The sequence below is a fragment of the Patiria miniata genome, unplaced genomic scaffold, assembly GCF_015706575.1.
Source record: "Patiria miniata isolate m_02_andy unplaced genomic scaffold, ASM1570657v1 HiC_scaffold_24, whole genome shotgun sequence".
NCBI lineage: Eukaryota > Metazoa > Echinodermata > Asteroidea > Valvatida > Asterinidae > Patiria > Patiria miniata.
Window position 1 is genome coordinate 12,914,763 of NW_024037063.1, and position 11,120 is coordinate 12,925,882.

Sequence of the window (11,120 nt, forward strand, 5' to 3'; positions counted from 1 at the left end):
ATGAAATTGGGCCCTCCCATTTATTGATTCCAGTCCCCAAATGACCGTTGATGTGTGAAGATTGAGGGTGACTCCATGGGTATTTTGTCACTGTCATCTGGGTGGATCAAACAACACCCTAAATACAGATTGGTTGAAATAACCAATATATCGGTAGATATGTGTAAGTAAAGTAAAGTCTGTCCCGAGCAAATGTGGCTCATCAGGCCGGCGTTTATCTCCGGTTTCAGTAGCATGAAACGACTGAGAATATTTCTACTCCCCCTGGATGGGATGCTAGTCCATCGCAGGTTAATCCCAGCTAATGCCGGTACCCATTTATACTCCTGGGTCGAGAGGGGCAAGTGCGGGTGAAGTGCCTTGCCCAAGGACACAATATATGACCAGCAGCTGGATTTGAACCCCGGACCCTCTGATCATGAGTCACAAACCCTAACCACTAGGCCACACTCGGTAGATATGTGTCCAACCAATATATTGGTTGGATTACCTACCAATATTTGGCTGTTTCAACCACTTTGCTGGTTATTTCAACCAATACATTGGTTGAAACAACCACGAACGGGTAGGTAATTCAGCCAATATTTTGGTTGGAGACAAATCTACCGATATATTGGTTATTTCAATCTGTTTTTAGGGTGAACGGGACCCTGGCCGACTAGGCACAATCTCCTTATAGTGAACAGGGCCGTACCGCTACATAAATTTACAAGAAACTTTTATAATATCATTGCAAAAAAGTTCCCTACTTGTTCTTTAACGATAATATTGTTGTGAACTTTAAAAATCCCGAATACACTCAGACTAACCTTGAGTTGAATATAGACCGTCCGATAAACACGTTGACAAACAACTACGAAATTTGACATTTGACTTACTTTTAAAAAAAAATGAATGCATTAAATCTTTTAGCCCGAATTTTCTCAAAAATTTGATAAATCATATCTGTTGCGTTTTAGTGAAGTTGGAATTGCTTTCATTTTCAACTTGTAATGTTTTGAAGAACACCACTTTTAAACAGTAAGTCAAATGTAAAATTCGTAGTCGTTTGTCAACGTGTTTTTCCTTCTCCTTGATATAAATTTCCAAGAAACTTTTATAATATCTTTGACGAAAAGTTGCCTAGTTGTATAGTTTGACGATAATATTTTAGTATACAAATAATGAATGTTTTTGAGTGCAATGGTAAGAATAATTTCATGAGGTGACAGATGAAATGTTCCATTCCACGAGGCGAAGCCGAGTGGAATGGAACATTTCATCTGTCAGTGAGACTGTCACCGAATGAAATTATTCTTTCTATTGCACGAACGTGAAACATTCATTATTTGTTTTATATAACACCTAAAGAAATCCTCGTCATCAGACTGGTTGACTTTTAATAGCCAATTTATTCAAGTTAAAAATTGTTTGCAAGTTTGACAAGTTCAGAGTAATCATATATAATTTATGCAAACTGTTCAACAGGTTGAGAACTATCATATCCAATTTATCTCAATTTAAAACTTTTCCATAAGTTTAGAACTTAAACAGTTCAATAATTTCAGAACTTTTCTTGCCAATTTAAACACCACAGCGCCACCTTCGGCAACATTTGCAGTGACAGTGCAATGGTACTTCTAATCACAGTGCAATAGTACTTCCATTGCACTGTGCGCTGCGCGCCACGCGCGCGCCCTGCATTGGTACGAATAATTCAATGACATGTGATCAACAATCCACCAATCAGATGATGGGGATTTATTCAGGTGTTGTATAATAAATTATAAACAACCCAAACATTCTGAATATAGACTGTCTGGTTACTTTCTCTTTTTCCCTCTACTTTGATCAACTGCTCATAACTCGTTTCCCCTTTTTATATTTTTGACTTCAGCTGCGGGAGGGGTGTTCGCCATGAAACTTCTAATGGCTGCCGTTGCTTTCGTGAGTTTGATCGTGGCCAAGCAGTAAATGGTTGGAAGAAAGATGGCGGATCTGCAAAAAAATGCAGTAAGTAGCAAATGCAATGAGCTTAATAAAACGTCACCGACACCACGAAGTAACACTCATGTACATACCGGTAAAAACTAGCAATCGGAGAAAACGGCATCTAAAGTTGAACGCCTTCTAAAACAACACTTTGCGTCAAAACGACAGAGTATTTTCAGTTGGGTTTCTCGTTGTGGACACTTGATGAATTGAATTTATTAAATCTGCTGTTTTTCACCCGTTTGTGTATTAAATAAACAAGAAATAAGAGAAAAAAGATGAGTGTTAGTTCGTGAAACCGAAAAAGCTGCGAAACTAAATTTTAGTTTTCACGAAGTAACACTCTTCAATATATACAGCACGAGGAAAGTGCAACTGTCACTTTTGCGCAAAAGTTGCCATGGATACTTAGCGTAATTATTAAAGTAAAGCTCTTGAAGCTTTGAAACTTCGTGCAATGGTAGGCCTTGATGAATAATGTTTAAAAATCAAAAAAACTGAAAATCGAAAAAAATATGGTTTAATACGGTAGAGTGTTACTTCGTGGTGTCGGTGACGAAAATAAAAATAAAATACTTCTATGGTGTATACTGATACTTCATTTGTGATTGTTTTCTGCCTCTTCTGAGATTTTGGAATGCCGAAAAATTAAGGATTTTTGTTATTGTACTGGATGTTAACTTATAATTATTTCTTTTGATTTGTTTCGAATAGAACCTCCTCCCCGAAGTGTGTTGGTCTGTAGAAATATCCAACTGCACACCTTTGATGTACCGCTATCGCCCTGGGCCCAATTTCATAAAACATGTAAGCACAAAAATTTGCTTAGCACAAAAATGCCTTGCTCGGGAAAAACAGGTTACCAGCCAAAAATCCATGTGAATTTTAAGCTAAGCGTACAACAGCTGAACACCAGTCACAAGCAATATCCAACACTTAAAAAATTTGGTTGGTAATCCTGTTTTTATCAAGGAAGAATTTTCACGCTAAGCAAATTTTTGTGCTTAGCAGCTCTATGAAATTGGCCCCTGGTCATACCAAGTAATTTAAGTAGTCAAGCGTTCTTTCCTTTAAATGAAGAAATTCATTCGTACTCTACAAGACAACAAAACCTTATTCACTTACCTGGTTCTTGTAGAGTGGATGTTGTATCTGCTAATTATCGATATAATTTGCCTGACATTTTTAATTCCCTACCTCAGGATGTTAGAAATTATGTTAATACTTCTAGAATTGTTTTCGTCAAACATCTCAAGGAATTTTATTTGTCAAAATATGCAAATTTTGTGTGTACGAAACCCAATTGCTATTCATGTCTTCAATCAGCGAGGCAGTATTTAGTCGGATTTTTGTAGACTTTTTTTTATCATTTAGATTGTGCTTTTGATACACCTTTCCTATACTATAATTACTTTTTGTATATTGAAATGCTATGTGACAATATGATGATTGTTGACGACAGTTTTGGGTGCTCCGATTACAGAAGGCTAGTCCTTCTCTGGATGACACCCCCATTCATACTCCAATTCTGCTTATTATTTAACTACATTTATTTATATTATATTATGTGAACTGTTGCTTATGTATGTACATGTATGAATGGAAATAAAACAAACAAACAAACAAACGAACAAACAAGTAGAAAGCTGATACAAACATTGGCTACTTTGCGATTAAGCTCGGTCTTTATAATTATAAAAAATAATGAAAAGAATAATAACTAGAGTTTGAGGACAAACACACGGTGTTGGGCTAGAGGTTTTGCTTTTTCGCATTGTTGATTATTGTTGTTGATTGTTGATGTTGGTTGTTGATTGTTGATGTTGGTTGTTGATGTTGATTGTTGATTATAGTTGATGGTAGTTGTTCATGTTGATGTCGATTGTTGATTGTTGATAATTGATTGTTGATATTGATTAACAATTATTGATGTAGATTGTTGATGATTGTTGATGTTGATTGTTGATGTTGATGTTTTTGTTAATGATTGTTGATGTTAATTGTTGATTGTAAATGTTGATGTTGATTACTGATGTTGGTTATTGATGTTGAAGGTCAGATTGTTGATGTTAATTGTTGATGTTGATTGTTGATGTTGATTGTTGATTGTTGATGTTGATGTTGCTGTTGATGTTGATTGTTGATGTTGATTGTTGATGTTAATGTTGATTGTTGATGTTTATTGTTGATGTTGCTGTTGATTGTTGATGTTGATTGTTGATGTTGATTGTTGATGTTGATTGTTGATGTTGATGTTGATGTTGAGGGTTGAGTGTTGAGGGTTGAAAAATAGCGCGTGGAGTAATTATACACAGGATAGTTAAAAAGAGTCAGGTGAGGATCTGCACGCGCGTATGCTGCTGTACTGTAAACTTATCTAGTACAATTGTTACAAAAACCCATTAAATAGCTCATATCTCTAAAAGTAAAGGTCGCACACCATTGGCGCGATACAAGATATTGCTCGCTATACCCTCTTTACCCCAATGTGCATGTTTTTAGAAAAAGGCGCCTAATTTAAAAAAGCGCCCAGTTGGGCGCTTTTGCCAGCCCAATTTTTGAGCATCATATGACGGGAAGTTCCCTTTTACGCAATCGCAGCGCACTGTTTTGGGGGATTTTCCCTTTGTACGCAATTATCCAGAACTGGATTAAATCTCTGACGGTTGATTTTTAAGCAATTTTCAAAGGAAAAGAGGTCTTTTCATTGTAACTTCCGGTCTGATGACGTAATCATTTTTTTTTCGCGCACAGGTTTTGTCTGCATTACGGTCATTATGTATATTAATTTTGAAGCGATTACCGCAAATTTCGCCACAGACATCAACTGAAAATGTGTTTTGGACATTGTTTTAACCTGCCGCTAGAGGGCACTCGAACACTTGATGGCGTCACCGATCATTTTTTTGGAAAGATCAACCCACCCACAGGCTAGAATCGTTGAAAGCAAGTTCATATCTTTTTCCACTTTTGAATTATTAGGCACTTCCGGTTTCGACCGGAAGGAAGGGTCATGTGATATTATGCAGACAAGATTAATTGAAGAGCATGTATTATCATATCGATTCCCGCAAAATTCAAGTTCCGGTCTCTCACGGTTGATTTAATATTGAATTTCAAAGATTAAATTTATTATTTTTTGAAGTGACGTCACGTGACCCATGATGACGTCATAATGACGTAATTGCAAAAAAACACATCTTCAGTGGATTGTGCATTCATGTATTGACAATTAAAGTTCATATTACTTTTCATGTTGACAAACAGTTCCGGAGAAGAAATGTGTCTTGAAGAATAAAAAAAAAAAAAAAAAAAAAAATAATAGTAAATTCTAACAAAAACAATAGGTGTTGGGCTCAGGCCCAACACCTAATAAATTTGCTTAAAGGTATAGTTTTTCTACATAGTCGTTTACCATTATTATTATTATTATTATTAGCCGCTGTGTGCGTCATCAGTTATTTAGTGAGGGTCCCGGGAAATAGAACAAAGACGATATTTATCAAAATATTAAGGTTTAATACATCTAAAACAATTGTTGCACACCGTTAAATAATGAAACAAACGCTTTAAATTTTTCACTGGCGGATTTCGGAATGTCATTAGAATTGGTGTAAAAGAAAAATTGTCAGCAGAGAGGTTGTGTATTGATGACTGTGATACCACCCTGATTGTATTTTCTAAACAGAAATAGCCTTGTTTATACAACACCTGAATAAATCCCCGTCATCTGATTGGTGGATCGTTGATCACATGTCATTGAATTATTCGTACCAATGCACGGCGTGCGCGTGGCGCGCAGCGCACAGTGCAATGGAAGTACTATTGCACTGTGATTAGAAGTACCATTGCACTGTCACTGCACATGTTGCCCATGGTGGCGCTGTGGTGTTTAAATTGGCAATAAAAGTTCTGAACTTATTGAACTGTTTGAGTCCTAAACTTATGGAAAAGTTTTAAATTGAGAAAAATTGAATATGATAACTCTGAACTCGTCTAACTTGTAAACAATTTTTAACTTGAATAAATTGGCTATTAAAAGTCAACCAATCAGATGACGAGGAGTTATTCAGGTGTTATATAAAACAAATAATGAATGTTTCACGTTCGTGCAATAGAAAGAATAATGGAACGGAACATTGGAATGGAACATTTCATCTGTCACCTCATGAAATTATTCTTACCATTGCACTCACAAACATTTATTAGTTGTATAATATTTGAACAGAATCGTGAGGCACAGGCAGTTATTACGCCTGTACTCTATCTAGTTACTATGTACATGCATGTTTACGCTTGGTTTGTTTAAAATTTTCAGCTATTGAACTTTTGAAGCCTTTTTTTTTAAGTTGATGACTGTTTTCGTTTTCGCAAATAGAAAAGTTTGAAAGTCAGCACTATCCTGAATAAAATACCAGAAAATTAATAGTTATTTCATTTGAATAGTCAATATTACGCAAGGTTTTGTAGGTGTTGAAAGTAGGTGCCGCTCTCTTCTGTAATACAAACTTTGGTAGTCATAGACACCCACTGCCGATAGGAACAATAAAAAGAGAGACTATAGTCGTTAAGTTGTATGAGTATTTTTTTTTTAGTATTTCTCTGGATGAAAATAAAGCCTTTTCCATGTTTTAATCATGGGGACCCTCCAGAATGAATGTTTGTGTTGAATGAATACTGGTGACCTGAATGAGTGTTTGGGCGCGGCATGGCAATAGTGCACCCAGGATTTGACTTTGGGCGTCGGCTCATCAATTTTGTTTTCAAATATTTTCCACAATTTTTTCCAAAAAATGTTAACCCAAAATACTTGGCCCCAATTTTTTTTTTGAAAAGCGTTTTTTTTTTTTTGGGGGGGGGGGGGGGGGGGACTTTGGACTCTTTTGACGTTTGTCATGTTATTTAGACCAGTGGTAAACTACTCCGAAATGAAAGCCACATACACATCGCCGGCGCAAATTTCTGGGACAATTTTTTTTTTTTAAACCTCGGGGGGGGGGGGGGGGGCTTACTTCCTTTGGCTGCGGTAGACTAAGTATTGGTCAAAAAAATGAAAGTGTTTTGTTTCTTATGAAGCCTGACTGCCTCTCTTGGCCCAATTTCATAGGGCTGGTTAACGGTAAGCAGAACGGTTGTGCTATTAACCCTAAAAGGGCCGGGTTATTTTGACCAGCTCTCAGGGGCGGCCCCCCTAAGATCTCGGCCATCGAGTAACGAAAATTTTTGAAACTCGGTACATGCATAGAGCAACTCTTCATGAACATACCCAAGAAATTTCATGACCAAAGGTCAAAGGGTTTTGGAATTATGGCTAATTAATTATTCATATGTATGAATGGCAATTCTGGTCTGTGTACACGACGCATATGGGAAAATTCAGTTTTCACGGCGCGTAGCGCCGGAAAAAATTTCGCTGCGCGACAACCCCTGGTCCGATTTTTATGTTGTTGGTGTCAAAAGATGCGCAAGGCTCGAGGCTAAAAAGTCATAAAAGCTTGGGTCGCGAATTTTTTTTTATTAAAGGCTATCGCGGAAAAAGTCGAGGGGGGGGGGGCGGATTCCGCCCCCGGCCCTTTTAGGGTTAAGCAGAAAAATGTTGCTAGCTGAAGCGCTATTTCACGGGGAAGTCATACTAACGCCTGTGCATGTGTGGAGATTTCCATTCAGTGTTGCGTCACTATTTTAAGTAAATTCTGTCTGTGAAGTTAGCGAGCCTTTCCCTGTGTCTCGATGCTTATTTTTTTTTCGCGCTGAGCCTTTCTGACTTTTTCCGCTAGCATCTTAGGCACATTTTGACACCAAAGTTATGAAAATAGGGGGTATAGGGGGCCTACCGTTCTCGCGCAATGCAATTTTTTCCGACGGTCGGTGAAAAATTACGGTGATTGCTCCAATGACCTTGTACATAGAGACCATGCATTCGCAGAACATTGCGTGGCATGTATAAAGCACAGTAAACTACAAAACCTTTTGATCAATTTAAATGAGATTTGGCACAGTTATTAATCAATACTATACCCTCATTATCATAATTAATTGCAATTAAATCCGTCACTGTTTGGCTGAGATCTGAGGGGGGTGGAGTCCGCCCCCCGGCTGTGAGTGACCCCGACAAAACCCGGCTCTTTGAGGGTTAATGGCCACGGTCTCTATGAAATGGACGGAGGTTCTGATAGCAGAAAAGCGTGTGCTAAGCAAACCTATGAAAGAGCTGCTGAACACAAACATTTGCTTAGCATAAAATTAAAAAGCCTTGCCTGCATGGTAAAACCGGGTTACCAGCGAAAACTCCATGTGATTTACGTGCTAAGCAAAAAACCAAGTTAAATACCAGTCACAAGCAATATACATGTCATGAAAATTTGGTTGGAAATCCTGTTTTTACCAGGGAAGAATTTTCATGCTAAGCAAATTTTTGTGCTTAGCATGAAAAATCTTCCTCGGTAAAAACATGATAACAAACCAAATTTTCATGTGACGTATATTGCTTGTGACTGGTATTCAATTGTTGTTTGCTTGGTCTGAAAATCACATGGAGTTTGAGTGGGTAACCTAATTTTACTAAGTAAGACTTTTCTGTGCTAAGCACATTTTTGTGCTTATAGCAGCTCCATGAAATTTGCCCCAGGTCTTAAATTGTCTGCGCTGACCTGCAGTGTTTGCTATCTCAGTCTGGGATTCAGTATGAGCTTCTAATTCCAAGCATTTTGGATGAATCGGCCATAACTAATAGGTCCCATATATATAGCTGATGATTACTTTTTTTTCAAAATGGACGGTCTTTGGGTTGGGCATAAGCCTTAAGGCCCTGTCACACTGTCTGCGATCGCATATGCGCTCTCACTGCGTCCTTGAAAAATAGCTGGGGCGCAACAGCAACTACTAGATCGCAACGACAACTACATAGGTCGCCAGATGGGCACCAGAGAGTCTTAATGGTCTCTGATGAGCGCAAAGGTCTTTGAACATGCTCAAAATAATCGCAACACCTCTGCGCTCTGGCCAGGGTGCCGTAATTACGCAACTCGGGCGCTGTGCGAGCGTGAATCGTGCGACATCATTGAAGTGGCATTGAGGCAGCCTATAGGCGCAAGGCAGTCGATGTAGTCTCTTTGAGAAAGTAACTTGACTGCGATGAACTTGTATAATAATTTTTGAAACTGGACTGTGTATTGACCGTTTTGTCGTGGTATTTATACAGCGCAAGTGACGTCACATGAGCGTATATTGGTCGAAGAGCGCGACGCGAGCTACAGGGAGGTATCAACAGCGAGCAGAGCGTAGTGTGGGCGCAGTGACAGCGGAGCGGCAGCGACTAGATCGAGTAATTGGGCTTGACAGGGGCGCATAGAGCGAGTTGAACGCATCGTAAGCGCGGGAAGAGCACAGTATGAGCGTAGCTTGAGCTTCTTTGAGACAGAAAGTTGTCATTTTCTTGCACGTCAAATACAATATGTATTACAAAGTCCGCGTACTGAAACGATGGCTGTCAGGTCAATGGTTTTGTTGATGCTTTGACCTACAACAAATATTGACATTAGCTGATTTCAATAAAGTCATGTGGGGAAAAATAATAAGCTGGTGACGACAATGAATTGCCAAATATGGCATGGTGATTTCGGCTATTTCCAATCGTGGGCGCCGATCGCTTCTAAAAAGTGGGGGAGCCGGGGGCCTAGGATCGGCAAAGGCCAGCTGCGAAATAAAAATACTATTGCGGACTTTGAGAATAACTTTTTTTATGCGGGGACAGAAAAAAAGTTTGGGGACGGAGGACAAATGATGAGTCACAAATTTACAGGACCCATGCTGACTTGCTATCGAAACATTATCTTTTCCAGATTGGGCAGCAAAGCATCCAAGTCCAATTTATACCACCAAAAGGTGTGCTTATATATACCTAGACCTAGCTGTGATGATCGAGAATGCTTGCACCCCCAAAAATGCCTTCGTGTGCGAAAAACCAGCTGTCGAGATAACATCTGCATTCTCTTGAAGTGGATTTTCGAACGGCAAAGAAATGTTTTGGGACGTACATAATTATAGATGTTTTGTCGTTGATACTGCACTGAGGTACCTCAGAATACTTATCAAGCTTTTTGAAAAGGATTTCTCTTTCTCATTAAAGTCTTATTGTAAAAGTTCTTCGAGAGAGAATCTAAACGTTCCTGTCCCGTTTGCCGTACCAGGGGCGGATCCAGGAATTTTTGCAGAGTTTTTTTTTCATCAGCAAATCGATGCTGAAAAGTAGAATTTTTTATGTCTGGATACTTGGCTCTGTAAAATCAACAGGTGGTGGATATGGGATGGGGGTCGGGGGGGGGGGGGGGGGCTCGTACCATACCCTGTAACCCAGCAGGCTCTGTCCGTAGTTTGGGCACAGCATAATTGTTTTGGGTGTCAGAGTGGGGGGGGGGGGGCGGGTTAGCATTGTTTTTTTAATGAATTTTTATGAAATAAAGCCACACATTTTTGACAGAGATGGAGGGGGGGGGGGATACCCCCGGATCCGCACCTGCGTATATTGATCTGTAGCGATGTGTAGTGATGATAAAAAGGAATAATAAAAATCACGCCACAGTTATTTGATATAGTTGAGACATTTGCAAGAACGGGTTACAATTCACTTCTCCTCTTCACCATCGCCAAAAAGCTACCCCCATCCCCCACCCCCTCTCAAAAAAAAATCACACTCAATTAATAACCTTATGAAGCTACTCCCAGCCCGTAAGCCTAGTATTGTAACATGCCCATTACAACTTATGAAAATTCAACTTTTCGAAAGTATTGGCCAAACAAAACCCAAACTAAAATGAGAGAGAATTACATTAATTCTTAAATTGTATGTTATGAGAAGAAAAGAATACAAGAAAAATATGTTCAAGGCCCAAGCTCTCACTCATTACCCATTTGTGCGTCCTGTGTAAGATAGAGTTTAACTTTAATTGGAGCATTATATGCAAAAAATTTCCGGCGCGAGGCGCTATGAAAACTGAATTTTCCCATACGTCGTGTACACTGAGAAGAATTACCATTCGCACATATAAATAATGAATTAGCCATAATTCCAAAACTCTTTGACCTATAGTCATATTTTTTGGCTATGTTTATGACGAGTTGCTCTATGCATGTACCGAGTGTCAAATTTG

At 38.8% G+C, this 11,120-nt stretch overlaps 1 protein-coding gene across 1 annotated transcript in view; it reads left to right on the top strand.

The window, feature by feature from the left end:
* LOC119732395 (cholinesterase 1-like) overlaps window positions 1-3,685 on the top strand; it is a 30,047-nt gene extending 26,362 nt beyond the window's left edge. The window contains exons 11-12 of the mRNA XM_038205883.1: window positions 1,877-1,992; window positions 2,686-3,685. Of these exons, the coding sequence (XP_038061811.1) occupies window positions 1,877-1,953 (77 nt within the window). The 3' untranslated portion in view covers window positions 1,954-1,992; window positions 2,686-3,685. The remainder of the gene's footprint in view (window positions 1-1,876; window positions 1,993-2,685) is intronic.
* Window positions 3,686-11,120: the final 7,435 nt, after the last annotated feature.